Below are 26,501 nucleotides of genomic sequence, written 5' to 3' on the forward strand. Positions count from 1 at the left end.
CAGCAAATCTTTTTTTCTGGAGACAGTTATTTGATTCCTAAACAGCAGGTAAGCAACAGCACTTCATATTCGACTAAAAGACAGAGACATCGTGTGGTTGTGTGTGTATCAGTTTACAATATAATTTCACCAGGTTTGAAAGAGCTTAAAGCCGGGGGTTATTTTTGTTTTGATAATGTCCCATGGAGTCTACACATTCTTGTTGCCGCATCCTTTTGTCTCACCAAAAATGCAGCAGTTTTGAAATCTTGCCACCACCTTTTTTGCTTAGCAGAATTGGCTCTCAAGCATCACACCCCTGCCTCATGACAGTGTGCTGTCGGCTTGAGAGCTAAGCTGTTTCTTCACATGACAGGGCTAATTACAACCACATTTATAAATCCTTCAGAACTCAGTTCCAGCAAATGGAAAAATACTTAAGTGTCACAGGTTCTGAAAACACACAAAGAAACCGAACTTTTTGAAGTACCCATAAAACCAGTAAACATTATCTATTGTCTCCAGGCTGAGGAATTGCAGTGGTATTGTAAAATATAACTGGAGGCTGCATAAAGAAAAACACATCTAAGTGAATCTCTTTAGCTAAACATCTTTTTACAGACCTTTCATTCTTTTTCTTGCTGCCTTTGTTTTAATTTGATATCAGATGCAGAGGTCTCTGTGACATGTAAAACATATGAAAACAATTCAAGGCATCTAATTGTTTATTATTCTCAGATGTATATAGCTGAATTCCAAAACAAAGGAAGGGTCACCCAAGTATCAAAATACTTTCTTAAATTGTTACTGAGAGCTTTATTTGTAACACACAATCATTACTGCAAATTGTCTATATCCAAATATAATTTGGGGTTACAGGAGTTCAGTTGCATAAAAGATGTCAACACATTCAAAGAATTTTGAAGATTTGTGCCAGTTAGTAGGATACTTCAGTCTACATACATTGTTAAACTAACTGAAGTCTCCTGTTTTAGTGTCCTCTAGAGGACAATAGCAGTTTGTGTTCATTGCAATTGAGAACATGTTTTATGCAAAAAAGGGGACTGCTGCTTAGATTTGTTTGTTAGTTGTTTTTGCAATTGGCATCACCGTCCGTATGTCTGTACTAACCACCGTATTATTCCCATTTAGTTTGTTTTTCCTGGGGGGGAAGACTGCACTACAAGGAAGGTTATATGTAACAAAATAAGTCAATAATATAAATAAATAAAACAAAGAGGCAAAGGCAAAGAAAACAGCCTTAATGGTTTTCTACATTAAAATGGAAACTACAGAAACTGAAACTGAAAATCTCAACCAATATCCATATCCAGGGCTGGAGCTAGGTCCCCCCCTTTCCGCAGGTTACAATGCCACAGAAAGTAATAGTTGCCTTCCTTTGTGTTTGCCGTAGATTGAGCAGTCAGATGCCAATGTGTTTATGTCTGTGTGGCAGGTGGTACTATTCCCACACTTGCCGTCACGTTCTCCTTCCTCTGAAAGCATGTTGCCTTCCTTTTGGTTTATGAAATACTTTGAAATAGGATACTTGCTTGTCACCTTTTTGTTTTTTCTCCTTTGCGAGACAGATTTGTGGTGGTGCATGTTTAAATCTCATGTAACGCTGAGAGAGCACGAGCATAACAGGTGCATGATGACGGCCCGTAAGATGGCTGTTGTGCACTCACGAGTGAAACTCTCCTGTATATCGTCATATGAATTAATACAAAATGTCTAGGATTTAAGGAAATGTGTTTTGGCAGTGCAATTAAACCAAAAAATACATAAATCTAGGTCCTGGCCAGCATCTTTTTTCCAATCAAAACCCATGGGGCAGGTGATAAAAACATGCCGCTAGCACAAAATGTAGCTGGCTGGTTATCTTTTTTCATACAGATGTCTTTAGATAAGGCATTTAATAATTAAAAAACACAAGAATATAATAGATAATGACATGTTCAATTTTTGACTCTCAGGTAACACTAGTGGTACATGATTTGGGAGAATGACCCCAAAGCATTTCAGTTAAATTCAGGCTTATTATTATTTGCATTGCTGAATGTTCACGATTTTACATTTTGAAAATAAACAATAAAAGAATACAAAAATTCTCCCGGTATTATTATGCTATACTGATGTATAAAAAGCATGTTTTTATTTTGAGGAAGTTTCTACTTACATATATAGTACTATATATCGTACTGTTATTTAATAATTTTGTGGAAAATCATTATACTGGTTCCTTTGTGGTGATCAAACATATGTTACTCACAAAGCCATTTCAGGGTAGCATACAGGGCACACTTTATGTCTATCCATTATTTTATATTAGCACACTTTTTATTTAGGGGAGACCGGGGAAAGTTGTAAGAAGGGGTAAGTTGTAACACCTTAATTTCTCTATCACAGTCAAGGTAGATAGATGTCATTCACTCTGGTCACAAAAAATTTGGTTTCCTACCTGCCTGTGAAAATTAGCTAACTGTAGCAAAACCTATTAGTCCCCATTAGATTAGCACAGCATAATAATTTTGTTATGTAACACAATGGTGGACTAAAAGTCAGAAAACAAGTGGTATCCTTTTCATTTATTCAAGTAGAACAAGTGAAAGTGTTTGATTTTTTTATTTTATTTTTAATATTACATTAAAAATATACATACGTCTTAAATAATAATGTACATGCGTGTATGTATTGTCTCCAGGTGTATTTACTAAATGCAAAACTGTAAAGTTATCCATAATATCTAAGTCCATCCACATGCTTTATATTCCAAATCGTAATTGTGTTCCCAATACATCCCTGTGAAGATCCCAGACTAGCTTAGACTTGTTTTCGGAAACACCATCCCATTTCTTTATTTGTTTCCATTGTTGGAGCAGCACATATCTGCGCAGATCTGCTGACATCTGCGCCACACGAACGTGATGACGTACATACAGGAACGCCTCCTCCAGGGCCGCCGCTTCACCCATGACCTGCACTTTGATGTGTTGCGGTCTTCGATCTAAAATATACATCGCACGATTATAGTTATTGTATGAAAACACAAAAATAAAAGTACGTTGTCTGCTATAGTGTGATCTCATATTAATGTATTATCAATTATGTTTTAATTTATTTATTACCGGATGTTGTTACGTGGCGGAGACCGGATCCAAGATGGCTTCCGGGAAGATTTTTTTTTCTTTTTTGAAATAATATTTAAATGTATAAAAGTAAGTTAGTTAAACATCTTTATAATAAACAACCCACACTATTTATTTTATTATGTTATGAAAAACCGATCGGTCTCTAATTTTAGTCTACCAGGGTCTGAAAATCAACTCCTCTGAGTGGTCAATCATGGACTCCTCGCCTTTAATTATCCACATTACTCGTGTATATATATATATATATATATATATATATATATATATATATATATATATATATATATATATAGAGAGAGAGAGAGAGAGAGAGAGAGAGAGAGAGAGAGAGAGAGAGAGAGAAGGTATGTTCTACTTTTGTCTACTTATTTTTGTGTCCAGCGCCAGTTAGACATCTTTGTATACATCTCTATATTGTATGGAACTATCATTAATGTAAGAGTCTCCATATTGTTTCAGTTAAACCACGGCCAGTGTCATAACCTCTGTTATGACAATACGGTGTTTGTGACGTCATAGGTGTAACGTTCAACTCGCATCCGGCCTATAGATTATGAAAGAGATGCTTGTATCGAACTGGCTTCAGTAGCGGACAGCGTCGTGAAGTTAAAGTCGTTTTTCAGGAGATTGGGCAGGTACCTATTCAAACTATTGTGCTGTTGCCAGAAACGGCATAATCATCCCAAGAATCGGCAATTCCACAGAGGGACGTACAGCGCTGAACCGATCTACGAAAACACCAACCCCTTCTACTAGACATAATGTGAGTGACGCCGCAAGTAGAACAAGAATATAAATCTCTACTGTTTCAAGTTCATAGGATTTATTCAAATGTGTCATGATATTTCTGTGTTTGGATTTAAAGACACTTTAGATTACACAAGCCACTGCAGGTCCTAATGTAAACACTGTAATTGAGTCCGGATATCGGGACATTATTGTTTCTGCTATTAATAAAGTATAAATATATATATGTTTTTTAAGAGCCCACACTCAATTGATTTGTTTAGATAATTAGCCTCTCTACTGTTGAATCGTCTTTATTGTTATTTACTAATGCAATTCCAATTTATTTATATACAGGATGTAGTTCAAGAGACCGTTGATATTGGATCTTTGAAGAGATCCAACCGGAGGCTATGAGGCCAAACGTTGAATGACCTAACCTGTACACAAAAAACGGATACACAGGTACATTAAATGGTAAAGGCATGTAAGTAATGTTTAAATCATATAACCAGTACAGTAATGACACTGTACTATTACTAGCTATAACAACATGATATTACATTTAATTACATTATGATTTATTTTTTCTAATGGTGTAGGTACACTATAATTACAGTGTATTTAATTTGGTGAATACATTTAATTACATGAGTACTATCTCGTTTGACTGAGGACTGAGACTGAGATGTAAACACTATGTACTGAGACGCATACACCTTGTACTGAGATACACTATGTACTGAGATGTATGCACTATGTACTGAGACGTGTACACTATATACCAACTTATACACAACTTACACTATGTTATGAGGCGTCGTTAGGGACATAATTCACCCCAGTGGTACAGTACAGTATATACTGAGACGCATACAGTATATATTGAGATACACTATGTACTGAGACGCATACACCTTGTACTGAGATACAGTATGTACTGAAACGTATGCACTATGTACTGAGACGTATACACTATGTACTGAGATACACTATGTACTGAAACGTATGCACTATGTACTGAGACGTATACACTATGTACTTAGATACACTATGTACTGAGACGCATACACTTTGTACTGAGATACACTATGTACTGAGACATATACACTATGGACTGAGACGTAAACAATATGGACTGAGACGCATACACCTTGTACTGAGACGCATACACCTTGTACTGAGATACACTATGTACTGAAATGTATGCACTATGTACTGAGATGTAAACACTATGGACTGAGATGTAAACACTATGTACTGAGACGTATACAGTATATACTAAGATACACTATGTACTGAGACGCATACACTTTGTACTGAGATACACTATGTACTGAGACGTAAACACTATGGACTGAGACGCATACACCTTGTACTGAGATACACTATGTACTGAAATGTATCCACTATATACTGAGACGTAAACACTATGTACTGAGATACACTATGTACTGAGATGTATGCACTATGTACTGAGACGTGTACACTATATACCAACTTATACACAACTTACACTATGTTATGAGGCGTCGTTAGGGACATAATTCACCCCAGTGGTACAGTACAGTACATACTGAGACGCATACAGTATATATTGAGATACACTATGTACTGAGACGCATACACCTTGTACTGAGATACAGTATGTACTGAAACGTATGCACTATGTACTGAGACGTATACACTATGTACTGAGATACACTATGTACTGAAACGTATGCACTATGTACTGAGACGTAAACACTATGTACTGAGACGTATACACTATGTACTGAGATACACTATGTACTGAGACGTATACACTATGGACTGAGACGTAAACAATATGGACTGAGACGCATACACCTTGTACTGAGATACACTATGTACTGAGACGCATACACCTTGTACTGAGATACACTATGTACTGAAATGTATGCACTATGTACTGAGATGTAAACACTATGGACTGAGATGTAAACACTATGTACTGAGACGTATACAGTATATACTAAGATACACTATGTACTGAGACGCATACACTTTGTACTGAGATACACTATGTACTGAGACGTATACACTATGGACTGAGACGTAAACACTATGGACTGAGACGCATACACCTTGTACTGAGATACACTATGTACTGAAATGTATCCACTATATACTGAGACGTAAACACTATGTACTGAGATACACTATGTACTGAGATGTATGCACTATGTACTGAGACGTGTACACTATATACCAACTTATACACAACTTACACTATGTTATGAGGCGTCGTTAGGGACATAATTCACCCCAGTGGTACAGTACAGTATATACTGAGACGCATACAGTATATATTGAAATACACTATGTACTGAGACACATACACCTTGTACTGAGATACACTATGTACTGAGACGTATACACTATGGACTGAGACGTATGCACTATGTACTGAGACGTATACACTATGTACTGAGATACACTATGTACTGAAACGTATGCACTATGTACTGAGACGTAAACACTATGTACTGAGACGTATACACTATGTACTGAGATCATATAACCAGTACAGTAATGACACTGTACTATTACTAGCTATAACAACATGATATTACATTTAATTACATTATGATTTATTTTTTCTAATGGTGTAGGTACACTATAATTACAGTGTATTTAATTTGGTGAATACATTTAATTACATGAGTACTATCTCGTTTGACTGAGGACTGAGACTGAGATGTAAACACTATGTACTGAGACGCATACACCTTGTACTGAGATACACTATGTACTGAGATGTATGCACTATGTACTGAGACGTGTACACTATATACCAACTTATACACAACTTACACTATGTTATGAGGCGTCGTTAGGGACATAATTCACCCCAGTGGTACAGTACAGTATATACTGAGACGCATACAGTATATATTGAGATACACTATGTACTGAGACGCATACACCTTGTACTGAGATACAGTATGTACTGAAACGTATGCACTATGTACTGAGACGTATACACTATGTACTGAGATACACTATGTACTGAAACGTATGCACTATGTACTGAGACGTATACACTATGTACTTAGATACACTATGTACTGAGACGCATACACTTTGTACTGAGATACACTATGTACTGAGACATATACACTATGGACTGAGACGTAAACAATATGGACTGAGACGCATACACCTTGTACTGAGACGCATACACCTTGTACTGAGATACACTATGTACTGAAATGTATGCACTATGTACTGAGATGTAAACACTATGGACTGAGATGTAAACACTATGTACTGAGACGTATACAGTATATACTAAGATACACTATGTACTGAGACGCATACACTTTGTACTGAGATACACTATGTACTGAGACGTAAACACTATGGACTGAGACGCATACACCTTGTACTGAGATACACTATGTACTGAAATGTATCCACTATATACTGAGACGTAAACACTATGTACTGAGATACACTATGTACTGAGATGTATGCACTATGTACTGAGACGTGTACACTATATACCAACTTATACACAACTTACACTATGTTATGAGGCGTCGTTAGGGACATAATTCACCCCAGTGGTACAGTACAGTACATACTGAGACGCATACAGTATATATTGAGATACACTATGTACTGAGACGCATACACCTTGTACTGAGATACAGTATGTACTGAAACGTATGCACTATGTACTGAGACGTATACACTATGTACTGAGATACACTATGTACTGAAACGTATGCACTATGTACTGAGACGTAAACACTATGTACTGAGACGTATACACTATGTACTGAGATACACTATGTACTGAGACGTATACACTATGGACTGAGACGTAAACAATATGGACTGAGACGCATACACCTTGTACTGAGATACACTATGTACTGAGACGCATACACCTTGTACTGAGATACACTATGTACTGAAATGTATGCACTATGTACTGAGATGTAAACACTATGGACTGAGATGTAAACACTATGTACTGAGACGTATACAGTATATACTAAGATACACTATGTACTGAGACGCATACACTTTGTACTGAGATACACTATGTACTGAGACGTAAACACTATGGACTGAGACGCATACACCTTGTACTGAGATACACTATGTACTGAAATGTATCCACTATATACTGAGACGTAAACACTATGTACTGAGATACACTATGTACTGAGATGTATGCACTATGTACTGAGACGTGTACACTATATACCAACTTATACACAACTTACACTATGTTATGAGGCGTCGTTAGGGACATAATTCACCCCAGTGGTACAGTACAGTATATACTGAGACGCATACAGTATATATTGAAATACACTATGTACTGAGACACATACACCTTGTACTGAGATACACTATGTACTGAGACGTATACACTATGGACTGAGACGTATGCACTATGTACTGAGACGTATACACTATGTACTGAGATACACTATGTACTGAAACGTATGCACTATGTACTGAGACGTATACACTATGTACTTAGATACACTATGTACTGAGACGCATACACTTTGTACTGAGATACACTATGGACTGAGACGTATACACTATGGACTGAGACGTAAACAATATGGACTGAGACGCATACACCTTGTACTGAGATACACTATGTACTGAAATGTATGCACTATGTACTGAGATGTAAACACTATGGACTGAGATGTAAACACTATGTACTGAGACGTATACAGTATATACTAAGATACACTATGTACTGAGACGCATACACTTTGTACTGAGATACACTATGTACTGAGACGTAAACACTATGGACTGAGACGCATACACCTTGTACTGAGATACACTATGTACTGAAATGTATCCACTATATACTGAGACGTAAACACTATGTACTGAGATACACTATGTACTGAGATGTATGCACTATGTACTGAGACGTGTACACTATATACCAACTTATACACAACTTACACTATGTTATGAGGCGTCGTTAGGGACATAATTCACCCCAGTGGTACAGTACAGTATATACTGAGACGCATACAGTATATATTGAAATACACTATGTACTGAGACACATACACCTTGTACTGAGATACACTATGTACTGAGACGTATACACTATGGACTGAGACGTAAACACTATGGACTGAGACGCATACACCTTGTACTGAGATACACTATGTACTGAAATGTATCCACTATATACTGAGACGTAAACACTATGTACTGAGATACACTATGTACTGAGATGTATGCACTATGTACTGAGACGTGTACACTATATACCAACTTATACACAACTTACACTATGTTATGAGGCGTCGTTAGGGACATAATTCACCCCAGTGGTACAGTACAGTATATACTGAGACGCATACAGTATATATTGAAATACACTATGTACTGAGACACATACACCTTGTACTGAGATACACTATGTACTGAGACGTATACACTATGTACTGAGACACATACACCTTGTACTGAGATACACTATGTACTGAAACGTATGCACTATGTACTGAGACGTAAACACTATGTACTGAGATGTATGCACTATGTACTGAGATACACTATGTACTGAGACGTAAACACAATGTACTGAGACGTATACACTATGGACTGAGACGTATACACTATTTACTGAGACATGTACACTATGGACTGAGACGTGTACACTATATACCAACTTATACACAACTTACACTATGTTATGAGGTGCCGTTATGGACATAATTCACCCCCATGGTACAGTACGGTACTGTATATGTACTGAGACGCATACACCATGTACTGAGATGCACCATGTACTGAGACATATACACCATGTACTGAGATTATTATTATGATACATTTTCATAGCAGATGCCCTTATAAACGATTTACACTATGTTATGAGGTGCAACTAGGGACATAATTCACCCCAGTGGTACAGTACAATATATACTGAGACGCATACAGTATATATTGAGATACACTATGTACTGAGACGCATACACCTTGTACTGAGATACAGTATGTACTGAAACGTATGCACTATGTACTGAGACGCATACACCTTGTACTGAGATACAGTATGTACTGAAACGTATACCCTATGGACTGAGACGTGTACACTATGGACTGAGACAGAGTGAGATTGGTCATCAGTCATATGCCCGGTCAGGTCCACACCCATTAGCTCACACAAACGCCATTTTTAAGATATAGCGTGAGGTGTAACCAGGGCAGATTTTTGTTTATTTTTAATCCATTCAAGTTATTGTCTGGCAATACATCCCACTAGAACTAGCTGTTTTGTACTGGTAGGTTTATGTAGCCTAATATTAGCGGATATTTATTTATTTATTCCATCTCAGAGTACTTGGCGGTAGGAACAAAAGGTATTGTGATAGAAAGTGAAAACGTTATACAGGTAAAACTTTTCCACCAGGAATCAGCAATGCATAAATAATAGCCTGTTGAAGCTTCACTAGTAAGACTTGGTTGCTTTAATTATTACTATGATGCCCAATGTAATTCAATTCCCAATGTGCTATTATTACCAGGGAATAGTGTGTCACTTAAAAATACTGTACACTTCCTGGGGAATGGCATTTGATTACATTAGTTTATTATAATTGGCAGCAGCGTGGAGTAGTGGTTAGTACGGAAGCCGAGACGTTAAAGCAAATCATGAAGAGAACGTTGCGGCAACCCGAGCTGAGAAAGGGGTGGTAACATTTGAAAAACGTCAGCAGCATTCTGAACAAGGCGTTGCTGCAGCCAGGAAAGAGAGGTGTTTTATGAAGGAGTCGCACATGTTGCAGGTGTGGCTGTCCGAAATCTCTGGGTTTCTAGTGGAACATGATTACATTTTCTACTGTATTGGTCTACACGCCCCCCAACTGTTATTGCTTTTCTCATATAGTGCAACATTATTGTAATTATCTATAAACTCATTGCGGGAGAGAGCTGTTCTCTTCCAAAAGAGTTTTATTGTAATTACCATGACAGACAAGGTAACTACATTCTGGTTATCTTTTATTAGTAGGGAACAGTGTGTCACTTCAAAATTCAGTACACTTCCAAAGGAATTACAATATTGTTATTTTAACTATCGTGATACACATTGAAGTTACATTTGCAAATACCTGTCCATACCAGGTACTGCTGGTGTGTATCTTTCATAGAAGAATATGCTTCATATTGCATTACACATTCACACGGTCAGTAGTGTGTATTAGTGCTTAGGGCTCTGGACTCCAGTGTGGAGAGTTGTGGGTTCAGTTCCAGCTGGGGGGAACTGCTGTTGTCCCCTTGAGCAAGGCACTGTACCTAGATTGCTCCAATAAAAAAAAAAAAACAGTTGTATTAATGGATAATTGCACATATAAAACAATGGGATATACTGTAGTGTAAGTCGTGGATCAGGGCATCTGCTAAGAAAATGAATCATAATAATCTTGAACAGATGCATTACAAGGTTTAATTTAAAATGTTTTCATCAAGAAGTGATATATTTATCTGGGGACATTTGTAACTAACTGTAATTCTTTACCTGTATGTTGGAAGTGTATCCCAAAAAACTTTTGATAAAATAAAAATGTATAAAGTACTGTTCCTTGTCCGTTTTATTATTTCTTTGTCAGCAGATACTTTGGTCAATCCCAGTTCAATCTCCAGATGGACAGTATTTATAGACGAACTGTTGTGTTCCAGATGGTTCTAATGGTTAATTTAAGTACACATTTCCCAAAGCACAATTAAAAAATATTGAAATTGATTACGATAGAGCTATATATTTTAATGCTAAAGAAACTCATCCAGATTTGAAGTATTAAAAGTAGTCAGGTCATTTGAAGAGTGAATTTTATAATGAGTGCAAAACTGTTTTAAAAACCCAGGTGGAAACTGAAATTACAGTTAACAGAACATGAACATGGACTGTAATGAGGTTTATTGACCCACCTTAAACCCAGGCTTAACTGATGGCAACGTGGATGCTCACATTGTGGATAAATGGGAACTAGTGTATGGAGATGGGGGGAACAAACTGGGACACGTTTAGCAGGTGTTTACACTACAATAGTGCACAATGCCACCTTGTGATAAATGAGGACAAGGACCTCAACCTCAATTTAGGGTTCCCACACAAATCAACTGAGAGAAGCCAGTCATACATTAGTATAAAAAAGTTTATTATAAAAGGTCACTAAATCAATGTACAAGAAAATATTCAATATTTTAGAGTAATGCAGGACAATATTTATTTAATTCTTGCTCAGTACATCTATCTCCATAATTGCTCTCAATAACAGTTATATATCGTGCATTACCATGAACGAGCCACTTTATTGAGAACTATCCAGACAATTTTGCATTTACAAAGGTGTGAAGAAGCTGTGCACTATGACATTAGTATAATGAAAACTAAATAGCCATAAACAGAACATAAACTTAGCTTATCAGTTCTGATCATCAAGAGCTACATAACCTATTGAAAGGAAATATAGCTTACTATTATTATTATTATTACTACTACAAATAATAACCATTTTAGCATTTCAATTATCTTTTCCCTATAGTGACTTTAATTGAAAAGATATTTACTTCAACAGCTATTTGCCAAAATAAAAAAGCACAATTTACTATGTAGTACAAGCAAATATACAAGTCTATATATAGACATTTTTTGTACATAGTAGAAACGTAAATTACTTTGTCAGTTATAAAAGTTCAATTTTTATTTTTTTACTAAAGTGTATTTTTTGTATTATAATCACAGGGAAATGTAAGATTGTCTATAATCTACATAATAAAGAATGTATTGGTTTATTCACCTATTTCATTAAATACTTTGCCAGCAACAAAAATACAGTAATTCTTTAATCTTTTTATTTTCTAAAACTCTATCTGCAGGGACAGCAGTCTAAATCAAAGTTCTTCAACTTTGTCAATTTGTTGAGTAGACATAAATACTCATAATTATTATTACAATGTATTTTCGAAGTAGTCAGAGCTTAAAAGGGGAACCAGCACACTCACCGACATGATTGGTTTATACTCATGTGTTAGTAGGACTTTATAAAGCAAATGTCTGTGAATTTTCTTTTCCATTCATCACAATCAAGTGCTTTGAGAAGGCTCTGTTCTTTTCTACCTGAGATTGTATTTTCTTCTCATGAAATGTGTTTTGGCAGTCCAATTAAAATAATAAATACATAAATCCAGGGCCTGGACAGCACCTCCTGGGCTCGGCCAGTATCACAAGCCTGCAATTTACAAGACGCTAAATCAAAATAAAAAATACCTTGACAGTCATTGGCCTGGTTTAATGCATCTCCCAGGTGTCTGATTGGCTGACTAGCCAGCCAATAAGAACATCGTATTCAACGGCATTCTCATACTGGTATTTGCAATCACTTAAGAGATTCACTCTGGTGTTCAGCCTCTGACAGCCAGTACTACAGTGTTAGCTTTTTGTGCATCCCTGTTTAGCATTATTGGTACATAGTTTTATATGATTTTGTTTGTAAATTGCATTGTGTTGAAACTGGGCTGCAACTTGACTCGGTGACCCCTAATAAGATCAAGTCCAAAAACATCTGCAGGCTTACACATTGGTCAGCTATGAAAGAAAAGCACACTGACAGCCTTCTCTCTGAGCTGAGTCACTGCACTTGAATTACATTTCTCTGTCTAAAAATATCTATTCTCCTGTCTTCAGACAAAACTACATCACTGCCCAACATCCAGATGTCAGAGGAATATATATATCTTGAGTGTTCACTTCCACCTTAATTGGAATCATCTTGATCTAATTGCAATCATAACCCTGTGAGGAAACAGAACAATAAAACAGCATTTAAGTGTAAAGAATGTCTACAGTCCTTGGTTATTATGGCTGTTGTTGTACAGAAACCATTTACATTACATATATGCCGAATCTGTCCCTTCCTCACCGACTACTCGACTCCTCCAGTGACTGGTCCTCTCCCACCTGGACTACTGCAACTCCCTCCTGGCCGGCCTGCCTGCATCTACTACCCGCCGCTCCAGCTCATCCAGAACTCTGTGGCTCGTCTGGTATTCTCTCTGCCCCGATTCGCACACGCTACCCTACTGCTCCACTCCCTCCACTGGCTCCCGATAGCAGCACGCATTCAGTTCAAGACTTTGACCCTCACCTACCGCTGTCTCGACCACACTGCACCAAGTTACCTTCAGTCACTCGTCTCTCCATACATCCCCTCCAGACCACTGCGCTCCTCCAGTGCCAGAAGACTAACACCTCCTCTCCACTCTCCTTCCTCCAGAGCCGCTTCTTCTCATCCCTGGCCCCTAAATGGTGGAATGACCTTCCCACCACAAGTCAAAACAGCAGAGTCCTTGACCTTCTTCCAGCGATTACTCAAGACACATCTTTTCAGACAGTACTTGTAATATTAGTCCTTTTAATCCCTGTTAGATAGCACTTCACAACATTTTATCATGCATCTTGCGCTACTAATACTTGTATTATTGATTGTTTTCCTCCTTGCTCCCTTTCCCGTAGCCCTTGACTGTGACTCTACAGCAACTCTTGACAGCACTTAGCTTTTACCGTCCAGGATGTATGACCTCACTTACTGTACTTACCTGTGTACATTGGAAGTTGTAAAATGTATTATATTTTGAATTGCTCTGTTTATTGTAAATTTGAATTTGTAATATTTGATGCCTTGTACTTAATAGTATTCTTGCACCTTGTATTGCGCTTATGTTGTAAGTTGCCCTGGATAAGGATGTCTGCCAAGACGTAAAAATAATAATAATAATAATGACAAAAGGTTACGTGTGTACATGTGTATTTCAAACTATCTTCCCCCTTAAGAGTTGCATATCAGTTAAAGCAATCATTTTTAACTGTTTCATTGTAGAAGAATAGCAAAAGTAAAATCAATTTGGGCCATCTTTAGTTCCTGGAAACTATAGTTCAATTCGAGGGCATAAACCTGTAACATAAATGTATTTATAAACATCAACATCAACAAAAAAACACTTCCCTACACTGTGACTAGCAATAAATGGCTCCACTTTATTGCCAGTAACTGTCAACTGCCTAATTTCATGCTCTGGCTCCTATCCCCCCATTCTCTGTAAATAAGGTACAGAGCTCCTAAAGTACCAGACTTTGCTCATAAGTTCCACTGTGAGCAAAGACATGTCCAAATATGAAACAGAATAAGAGGCTGTTATGCTCTGTAGTTATTTCATCCCGGCTGGAGAGGCTCTGATCCATAGACTGGCCCCCCACCAGCTGTGCTGCAGCTGGGGATCAGAAGTGGCATTAATCTTGATTCCATGCACACAGCTTTCATGCTGTTATTTATTTTCACTCACTTTGTGTTTATAGTCCATAATGTAATAGAAAATCCCGAGTAAACAGTGTGGCGTACGGGTAGAACAAAAAAACAAAACAAAGAATGAACGTCAGGCTGTTTGGTTCTCGTAGTGCTGAGACCTTGGTTCTCTCCCACACTTCCTCGGTGGTGTGCTCCAGTATTTAACTGTCTGTGGCTGGCAGAAAAACAAGAAGAGGTGGGGGGGCATTTTCTGGGTCCCGCGAGTTGTTTGGAATATGTCAAAAGAGGATTCGCACTGCAGCACCCTCATCAATGAAGAGAATTTGGCATCAAAGCATGCAATAACACACTCAGAGCGACGTGGGGGGGCAATTTCATCTGTTATTTGAAAATGTGGAAATCGGTGCTTTCACTCAAGAGGCAGATGAGCATATAGGCATAATTGTCCACAAATAAAACAAACAAACAAAACCATATTAAAGAGAATCTGTATTTTGTTTTGTCTTCTTCTCCAGACAGCTGGCTCATATATCTGATATACCTACAGCGACTGAGTAACATGGGGCATATCTAAATTGAAAGTAATGCTAGGCCAAATTACAAGAACATACATGGAGCTATAGCCTGTAATTAACAATGTTTCTCTCTACTTGTGTTTGTAATTTAATGTCTTGCAACTTCCCCCGTTGTTACTGTCAGACATGGCTACAAAGCACAACTTTTCCTGTACAATCTTTATTGTTTGGTCACTCCTGTTGTAATCCTGGACAGATCACATAGATTATAATATGTTATACAAATGCAGTGTTGAGTGTGTTTTCTTCCACTGTGTTCTGGATGAGATCCAGACTGAAGATTACATTTGGAAGAGTATACAAGATGTATGTTGAATGTACTTTCTTGTAAACCATTTCTTTGCAAAAATAAGCTACAAGTTCAACTGTTTTTGTAATATACAGGCGTTGAGCACCAGCTGTCTTAGCTCTTGAGTTATTATAATAAAACATAAAAAACACTTAGCGTTAAGATTGTAGCATGTGTTCGCTCTGCCTCATTCACTACCTGAGCTCATGGTACATCACATCTTTGAATTATTTGGTGGAATTTGGCTAGGAACCTGGTCCAACTGTAATTGTAAATCCTGGCATTTGTTTAAAACACAGCTTCATATACCCCACTGAAATAAGACAAATTGAGTAATTAGAAAGCGCAATCCAGACTATGATTTCTTTCTATTTTTAAATAAATTGTTGAATGTAAACCCACTGTGCCGTAAGTCCTTTCTTAGGAGCTATCTGTAACTGTCTGAGTTTATTATTTTTTACTTTAGTCTCAAGAGCTGAAGTGGAAAATATTTACATCTTAAAAAATGTATATTTCAGTTATAGAATATGGATTACAGTAAACTTTGCATTCTTGTAACATGACATGAGTACAGGAACACTGTGCAGGAGTCCAATTCTAAACCTAAACTGAGAAAATAAAAAATGCAAAACACGCTCAGTTTATGTTTCTTTGCATGTATTTCACATTTGTGAAGGGGTAATACATTTTAGTGTTCACCTCTATAGTAGCCATATGCTTATCAAGCTAATAGTTCTTGAACATATTGAAAAGGGAATGTGTGGTTTGTAAGGAACATGTGCTCATTGCTTCAATCAGGTTAAGCACGTTCAAGGAAAAGCTTCACATTATATTGCCTCGACAGCATCAATTTAAGGTAAACAGAGCCCTCACGCACTCTGGAAAAAAGCCAAGTGAAAGGCGCAATACAGTTTGAGTATCAAGCTCTTTATATTCACCTGGTTTCAGGCAGCATATTAAGTTTTTTATTATGCTGCTGGTCATGGTACTGGCACTCCACCAATGAACATGACCCTGGATCTAACTGGTTCAGCAAGACCCAAAACAAGACAGTGTGTTGATGCCAATAATAAGTCTCTGTGTCTGTCCATATCTGTTTTCAGGAACATTGTGCACCAAACAGTTGACTTACTATTTTAAGGAAGCAAGGAAACATATTTATCTTAGTTTGTCAAGGCCTTCTAAATGGTCCATCATGCAATTCAACAGTTACATATCCTAAGCCACTAAAAAGACACTGAACAGGCTTAAATGGAAGTATTCTAAATCATAGAGCTTTAGCAAGTCAGAAAGTATGGTTACTCATTAGGGTCTTATCTTGACAGGCCATGTATTGTAAAAGTACTGAAGTTATTAATGTACCAAAAATTCCTTAATGTTTTTTAGGTTTGTGTTTTTCACTGCAATTATAATAAGACAAAGGAAAAGTAAATTGCATTAGGCTATAGCCATGTCCCGCCGAAAAGAGGGATTAATGATATATAGATATGATGTTTTGAATTATTATTCAAGATCGACTTAGTAGTGGGTTTAAATTTGTAGATATGATAAATTTGTTCATTTCGATTTCCCATTGTGGATAAATATTTTTAGATGGCCTCCCTAAGTTTAACAAACACAGTGGATAATATGTATTTTTAAATTGCAACAATCTGCATTTTTAGTGTAAACAGTACTATGTCGTCTTGTACTTAATACCAGCAGACACAAAATAAGTCTGCGCTTATAAGGGCCTGTTGCTAAATTATATAATGTATCTGAAAACGCTGAGGGATCGTTTTATTTACTGAAATGTTCATACATAGATTTGGGATAAAAATATTAATTTGAAATACTTTGGGGTGGCACATGCCCCCCCATGCCCCAATGGCATGATGCCACTGCCAATGGTACTATTTTCTATAACACACTATGGAAATCTGTGTTACATGTTACATTTGGAGTTACATGAATACAACCTAGTATCACCGCATATACCAATGGTAACCCTATTAATCACATAGCTAAGATAATGTGATGTGACTGTGATAATTCACTTGATACAGTGTGGAATCTGTAGGCAGCGAACATATATGAAAATCAAAAGGTATTTTTATAAGCCCATTCTGACCAGACCTGAGGTCATTAATTATTGAAATTACAGTTACATGAGTTTCTGTGAGTCTGACAATTACAGTGATATTCTGTTCAAATGCAATTATGCTATAGAAAACAGTGACATAAAGACATACAAAACAATATAAATAGGTATAGGTAGTGGTCATACAGTAAAATTTAAAATGTTCAACCTTAAGCATGACAATGCCCTAAATGGACTGTATTTGAAGTGTAATTGATACATTTCATGATTTACACATTACACCAGTGTAATCAATCCCAGGACGAATTGTAACATCAATTGAAACTGTCTTAAATTGACCGTGACATGTATTATGAAACTGCTCCAGTATAAAAAGTACAAAGAAGGGTTTTCTTACCTTTATATCCCAGAATGGCTACAGCAATGGTTAATAAGGCACACAAGACATACAGTAGGACAATGGCTGCTTTCAGTGCCCAGTCGTTTTTACATTTGGTACACTGGGTTCCCTCTTGGATTCCTGCAGCACAAGAAAAACAACCATCAGTTAATTCAAGAGATCCAAAGTCAACTTGTTTCTGTTGCTGTTAAAACAGGTCTTGTAGCCTTAAAATATATATGATTATTAACAACTCAAATGTGATTGATTGTTTTCATACCCTTTGTCTTGTATCCATTTTGCCTTTGGTTTAACCTCCATTTCAAAACACGCTAAACCAATTCAATTAGCTATGATTATTGTGAACAATGCAACTGAGAGATGACAATGCACTCTTTTAACTGGTTACTGACACTCGAGTTACAGACCTGAGAATAGCTTAAACACACTCGAAAATAGGAAAGTAATTCACTTCAGAAATACAGATCAAAACACAGTGTGAATGAAATGGTGGACTCATCTACAGGATTCCAGACTATACATCAGGCTTCTATTTATCAATTGGCAGCTAAAGCAAATAGCTGAGACGTCCCTGTGTCCAAGTGATGTCCAAAGAGGGATATAGTGAAGGTCAATTTCTTATGCTTGGTTATTTTGTATATTGTCATGTCATGTTCTCTAAAAGATAACAATTCATAGTAGACTTGTTTTGTATGCATATGGTGATGGTTCAAGTAAACAAAGCTGCAATCCTTTGTTTAACCCTAACACATGCACTGATTGGACCACAAACATCATCCTACAAAGGGAAGCCTGTTTAGAATATATTAGTTCAAATCCAGTGTTGTGCTTTTAACTGGCATGTTGGAATGTTTCTCTGTGTGTACACAGGTGATCAGATTAAATATATTAGCATGCATTTTCTACCTTCATCTCTATACATTTTTATAGTTTATGCAAGGGGGTGAATACCTTTGGCTTTGACTGCAATCCTCACTGGACCAATTCCTAACTGACCACAACTACAGAATGGAACAGCTTAATTGGTTTGAATGTGGCTACGTTTCTATGTATGCTGTATTTTCATTCAAGCTAAATAAAGACTTTGTTGTTCTGTGTCCATGGTGAGAGTTTGTATTCCATGAGAAAACAAATAGTAAAGCATAGGGAGAAATATAATTTATCATGTTCTTTACACCGAAAAGTCCTGGAAACTGTGCTTTTCATTCACAGAAGGTAGTTACAGGTGAAAAACCATAAAATCCACTTTTGTCAGGTGACACTGAGTTATGAAACTGAAGTATTGATATCTACACCTTTTCTGACTGTGTAAAACACTAGTTTTGTGATATTGCTAACATATTTTTTCAACATGTGGTTAGTGCTAATGTATAATGTTTCAGGTAATTTATTCAGTGATTAAAACAGTCCCAGATATAGTATGATCTTATCTAATGACCATATAGCCTATATTTCAACCTATTTGTGCACGTTTTCAAATATGTTTATTGATACACGTTTACTGTTTATGTGGTGTAATTCAACACAATTCTTTGTCATGCCAATAAAGCCAATTTGAATTGAATTGAATATTATATTACACATATATACACAGTGTCTTGCAAAAAATACATTTTCAAGTAGGAATTAATGTGCGTTATTTAAACAAACTACTCCACACAGTCAAAGCAAAAACAAAAAGAAAGATGTAAACAGAGTATTAATATGAAATAAAAACTGAAAAGTCATATTTGCATAGGTATTCAAACCTCTTGGTGTGGCAAACCTAAATTAATTCAGGTGCACAAAATGACCCTAATGAGCCACACAATTGAATGGCCTCTGTCTGTGAAATAACAGTGGTCCCTCATGATTTCAGAATAAAAACACCTGTGAGGTTCCTTGGTCAGGTAGTGAATTTCAAGCAAAGAATCAACCATGAAGACCAAGGAGCTTTCAAAGCAATCAGGAATAAAACTGAAAAGCCAAACGTGTTTCCATCAAATATTGAGTTGACTGCTCTGAATACTTATGCACTCAACATAATGCTGATATGTACTGTAACTTATTCATTTTGTAATTTCACAAAATGGGACACCATAGGAAGGCTTTGAATACTTTTGCAATGCACTGTAAGTATATGTGTGTGTGTGTGTTTATACAAATTAATTTTCAGGCCATAAATTAATATTGATTTAAACATTTTGCTCCATAGGCAAAACTTGGATAACTCTGCACTGTTTGTAATTGTGGTTAGTTAAGCTTGTAACTTGAGGTTAAGATAAAAGTAGTTTGACAGTGTTAGAATCACAATACTTGGACAGAACAACTGAAATACACGGTTCCTTTTTTCAGTCTTGAAGTTATTGATGTTGAACTAATGAAAGGCAAGAATAATAAAGTGCCAGACATTTGGTCCTTACATCTGTCAGTTACATCCACACGAATATAAAAAGAAAGTACTTTCCCTCAAATTGTTATATTCCTCCAGTGGAAGAAATATAACTTTATCCTTTAAAGTATTAAAAAACAATCACTTGGTTTGCATTGAATGATATTCTATTAAACAATAATCAGATGGAAAATTCCTACATTTCCCAAATTCCTGGCAATATTTGATCTTCTCATATTTCCTTTTATCTGTGAGAATAGACCCCCCAGATTCACTTTGATGCAAATTTATTCAACCGGCACCTCTCCCCATACTGTTTTTAACTCGTACTGTTTTTAACCTTGCACAGGGGAGGAAGTAAGGAGGTGAAGTATGTGATTCGGTCATGTTTATTTAGCCATAGGATACTTGTTAATGATTTTCTTACCGCAGTCTGTAATGGTCCCAATGCTTGTTTACACAGCCAGTTCAGACTGAACAAACTGAATAGCTATAAGTAACACAGTAGTAACACCAAAATACCTGGAACATCTCCAAAGTGAAATAAGCTAATCTGATACCTGCATGACAGTTGTCTAAAAATACTTTTCTGTAAGCGGTCTGCATTAGTTGTAGTCTAATATAATGATCATAGACCACAGTCTTTCAGGACTTATTCAATTATTTATTTCAAGTAGCATTACTATAGTTTCTTAATGCCATTTCAATCAAGTCCATCATCTTATATCTTCTCTGAGTCTTTCTCTTCTCTTAATAAGGATCAGATGCCGTGGGTCAGGTTTAAATGAAAGTGTCCGGCTTATTTTAGTAAGAGGCTCAGTTCCTGTATCTCAGAACTGAGGCTCACATCTGGAAAAACAACATGGCAACCCGGAACAAAGGCACCCATGGTCACATGTGTGTGGGGACCTAGTGGATGTCTGTGGACAAAAATAACAAACAGCTCAGCACTCCTGTTTTCTCTTCTGAAGCCCTGCACCATCTCACGTGGTGCCTCACATGTACTCTGAAATGTAAACTTTCGATTCAAATCCTGGCCTTAATTATGAAATCATCATTTGTTCCGCTCCCTGCAGTGATTAAGGGATAGCCGGCCTCTGGAGGTATTTGTATACAGCCGGGTAAACCCTACACGGTGTCACTGCATTGTGTTGTTTCTTCATTTCACTGTTTTCCTGTTAAAGGCACAGTGGGGGGTAACTTAGGATGAAAGGGAAGATGGAAACAACCTCGAGAATGTGAAATTCCTGTTTTGTTGACATTATTTACATTCCCAGCCCCACTTACGGTTTTCCAATATTGAACAATGGCTTCTTCCATTTAACCACACACATTGTGCTACATTCATTTTAGGATCCTACTTCACCATACAGTTTATCATAACCAGCCATTCAGCAATTCTTATTATTCAGCAATTCACCACAAAGCACCACAATATCCTGTGCTTATACAGTAATATATAGTAATACCATTTATTCAATGCAATTGTTGCACAAACTAAAAGCAAATCAAAATCAGTGCCTAGAATGAATTGATAATCGAATAACAATGACAGTGACATCAGATAGCTGTGCATCCTGTTTTGAGAGGACGTTAGACAAGTCTTGAATAAGAATTTTCACATCAGTAATCTTAGAATAGATACATTGAACCACACAGCTGCCACAGTAAATTAGGATACTGCATTATACTTGATCTGCATTCAGTCTTTTTAGATGAAGCAATATGAAAAATATTGAATTATAGTTACTTATATCTTTTCCTGTTTCTTTTTCTTCCTGAACTGAACTGTGATGTATTAACATTTAAAACATGTGTCTTTCTCCAGGTACTTTTCAAATAGCACAGCTTCTGTTCTTACCATTCATGTGGAAAATGCACTCCCAGAAACAACTGTGACTTCTGAACTTTTCTATTAATGCTTTTGGTAAAAAATATAGTTAGATTTTTCTTCTCTGCATTTTGTGCTGTTAATGTCATGTAAAGAAAGAGCAATAGAAGAGAGGACAACAGGGAGTCACCCAGAACTTATAAGAAATACAAAATGTTAAAGTGCTTTCCACTGTCTTGTTCAACAACCAAGGGTTGTTTAATCCTAATATATTCCATGTTCCTCCATAAAATGAACAGGTCACTGGTTTTTATTTTGGCAATGAACTGCATACAATTTTTATAGTCATTTTGAATCTCACTTTGTGCTGGGTTTGTGCCCAATACGCTTCACTTGGCAACAGATATACAACTTGCCTAACTTAAATTATCCAACCAGAGAAGTTAAATTAAAGTTGATTTACAGTGTGGTAAAGTGTGAAATAAAAGGAAGCCATTAACAAGTTCTTATACAATTCAGTGCACAGGAATTATTCCATTATTACTGTTCTGTAATTACTGTAAACCATTAAAATCCATGTTATTCCAGTTCCAATAAAATCTAAATTATTTACAACAATAGAAAATTGAATCAAAGGTAGAGTGTATTATAATTCACAGAGCACAGTCACTGTTACGCATGTATTATATTTTTATAATCAAAGAAACTTTAAAAGCAGTGCATTGTCTTGAGCCTTTGAAATATCTACAAAAAGGTCTCCAATGCCATTGCTATACTGGCCAAGCACCACAGGGATTAAGTTTGGTACAGTTGGGTAGCCATCCTTTCCTTTTCCAAGGACTGACAACTCCTGTGTATGATTTCTGTTCCCATTTCCACTGCAGAAATACATCCAGCCTGCTCAACCATGGCTCAGAAGACATGCCTGATCTTTACCTGCTCAGAATCAAGTATAGCAGTGATTTGGTTTCAAGCACAATCAAAAACTGGACTCTGAAAGTCAAAAAAACTAAATATAAATGAAAATAAATACTGGAAGTTCACTGGTACTAGTACTAGTTGTAATGCAGTTGAAATAAATGCAAACAAAAATCAAGTACACAAAACCAGAATAATAAACAGAGCAAATTAAGACAATAAAATTAACCATCCAACGGGTTAGAGACCATCGATGGATTACTATTTTGGATATGTAAAACCATATGTATAGGCACACTGGAGCATTTACTACAAACCCCTGTTGTTTGGGCCATGCTAATGAGCATGAGTTGGCCCCATTAATGTGCTGACACCTCCAAACTGAAAAAAGCTCTGTGAGCCCGAGGAATGCACAGCGTATTTATAACTGCCGCAACAGCCTTTTGGAAACAGTAGAGAAGAGGCTTTTTAAACATTCCTTATTTCTCTAGAGAACTAGAGGCTTTAAAAAGAGAGGAAAAATACTTCCAGGATTAATTTTAAGTGTCATTTATGATTTTTAAAACTCACATTGCTGTATTATGTTAAGATACAATGACTTGGCATTCCAAATTATGCCAAACACAAACAATGATGTAAATAACTGTGCTTCCTTGACTAAGTTCAAAATCTACCCTGACCTTGTTTTCCCTTCACAACTTACTTCACAAACTCAGACCTGATTTCCATTGGTAGAAGCAGTAAAAGTTACAAATAAAAAGCAGCCATTGAGTCATTTGGGATTCGGTTTCATTTATTCCTGGCCTGGGTTTGAAATAACAGGTGGAGTTAACCATGTTTATTTAAACTGTGGGGCTTTTAAATGAAAGACCTGGGGTGTAGGTTTCATTTAACATCCTTTCCTGCTTTTGCAACAGGAATGTACATGCACTAAACAGATACAAATGTCTTCCATAGTCCACACTAATCTATCCTTACTAAATTACTTGGGCAGTACTAATCAAATAGTTATAATAATGATAATCAAGCAGTAAATTACATTGTAGTGCACAGTGATGATTGCTGCCATTATTATGAGTTTTTCCATTTATATTTTAAGTCCATACAACACCAATGCCTTGAAGACTCTCAATGAGTTTAGGTTTTTCAATCTGTCTTCAGACTTTGTGCTCCTCAGCCCAGAATGTTTCTGATCCCTTTGAGCTAGGATTTCAATGTCCTTCCTATAATGTAGTTAGTAGAAGTTAACACAATATTTCAGATGAGGTCAAACCTAATCCCTGCAATCCTTTATCTGATCATTCTATCGAAAATGGATAGAGATCTACTGAAAATAGGAAAACTGGCTCTTATCTAAACCTCAATAAAGCTATCCAGATTGCCTCAAAAACTACTGTAAAATGTATAAAGGGGGTAGGCATACATTAAGTTGGTGTGGATAAAATTATCAGCTGAATGATGGCCGATAAACCTGACTAGGTCATTTCTAGAGTTTACATTCAATCCAAAATACAATGGAAGCTAAATAATAATGACACCAAGTAATTTCATGATTTTCCTTCAGAAAACAGATGTGAGCTGAGATGTGAACTGCTGCTGCTGCTGCTGAAACAGCTGCATTTCATTTCATACTCAGGAAGTCAGAAAAAGAAAATCCTGTTTTTCATGTTGCTGAAATAAAACTTGCTCGAATGCCCAGAGCAGAGACGCTGCCTGCTTTCACTTCTGGAAATGTCCTTCTCTTACTTTCTTATGTGGCTGTTGAGTTTGCACAACTGTTTTCGTCTTGTTGTTGTTGTTTTTTTTCCAGTCTAACAGTTCTGATGACCAAGTCCTTTTTTTTTTTCAAACATTGCATTATGAGTGAATGGGTTCTTTCAAGGCTATTCTGATGTTTATGCTGCTAAAAGACTACCTCTGCCATTATAAATATTGACTTTGTCCCTAAAGTAATTTAGAGACAAAGTTAAAGATTATAATGGTGGAGGTGAAGTCATAATAAGAGTATGCAGAATCCTGTGGGTAAGAAATGTATATATACAACAAACTGAGTAAACATACTATAATTACTGTATATTATAATCTAGCCAGGGATCCTGTTCCAAATCCATTATTTTTCTTACAGACGTCTGCAGGTTTTTAGGGCATCTTTAAGTCATCAATGGCTAAAGATCTGGGCATGATATATATATTATTATTATTATTTTTTTACTAATTAAGTGACTAATACCTTCTTAGACTGAAAAGTCCCCTTGGTCCCTGAGGACTAGATTTGCACCCCTGCATTGCTATTGCGCACTACCTACTATTGTAATTTACTAGAAAAACAATCTTGATACCAGAGAAAGTATGCCTGTGAAATGATATATCCTGATATCCCGTTTTAACCCTTTGTTTATTTCAAAATGCAGCTATGATGGATTTGAAAATACATAAATTACTCTCATTTTTGGCAACTACTTTTTAAATTCACTTACCTTAACAAAGGGGCCATTAATACCAGTGAAAAAGTATCATTCAGATTATGGTAAATGTTTTGTTGTTGGTATTGTTTACATTCAAGGTTACGTTGAAAATAAACTAGCACTAAATCAAGCTAAACCACAAGTGGTGAGAAAATGATCTGCATTATTATGGAACAGAGTTAGTCTAAGACATAATAGAAGTTGCCGTAACAAAAACAAAGCTATTTATACTGAGTTTTTTTTTCTTTGAATCTATAAATTAGGCTAGTTGATTCACAAACAGTTTTCAACATGGAAAATGTAAGCTGCTATCTCCAAAACTAAAATGCATTCCTGGGATGTTCAGATTCTTGCCACTGGGGGGCACTGCTAATACTACATGGGA

At 36.5% G+C, this 26,501-nt stretch overlaps 1 protein-coding gene and 1 long non-coding RNA gene across 3 annotated transcripts in view; one reads left to right on the top strand and one right to left on the bottom strand.

Annotated features, from left to right (window-relative positions):
- Nucleotides 1–26,501, bottom strand: part of colec12 (collectin sub-family member 12) — an 88,019-nt gene that overhangs the window by 12,992 nt on the left and 48,526 nt on the right. The window contains exon 3 of the mRNA XM_066723401.1: nt 18,529–18,651. Within this exon, the coding sequence (XP_066579498.1) occupies nt 18,529–18,651 (123 nt within the window). The remainder of the gene's footprint in view (nt 1–18,528; nt 18,652–26,501) is intronic.
- Nucleotides 3,613–14,557, top strand: LOC136770487 (uncharacterized). 2 transcript variants are annotated; one of them, XR_010822295.1, is made up of 3 exons: nt 3,671–3,894; nt 4,215–4,344; nt 13,570–14,557. It is a non-coding gene; the product is annotated as an uncharacterized LOC136770487 (long non-coding RNA). The 2 variants fall into 2 exon arrangements; XR_010822294.1 differs by lacking the exon at nt 13,570–14,557 and having other exon boundaries at nt 3,613–3,894; nt 4,215–11,401.

Source organism: Amia ocellicauda, chromosome 2 (genome assembly GCF_036373705.1).
Source record: "Amia ocellicauda isolate fAmiCal2 chromosome 2, fAmiCal2.hap1, whole genome shotgun sequence".
Taxonomy (NCBI): domain Eukaryota; kingdom Metazoa; phylum Chordata; class Actinopteri; order Amiiformes; family Amiidae; genus Amia; species Amia ocellicauda.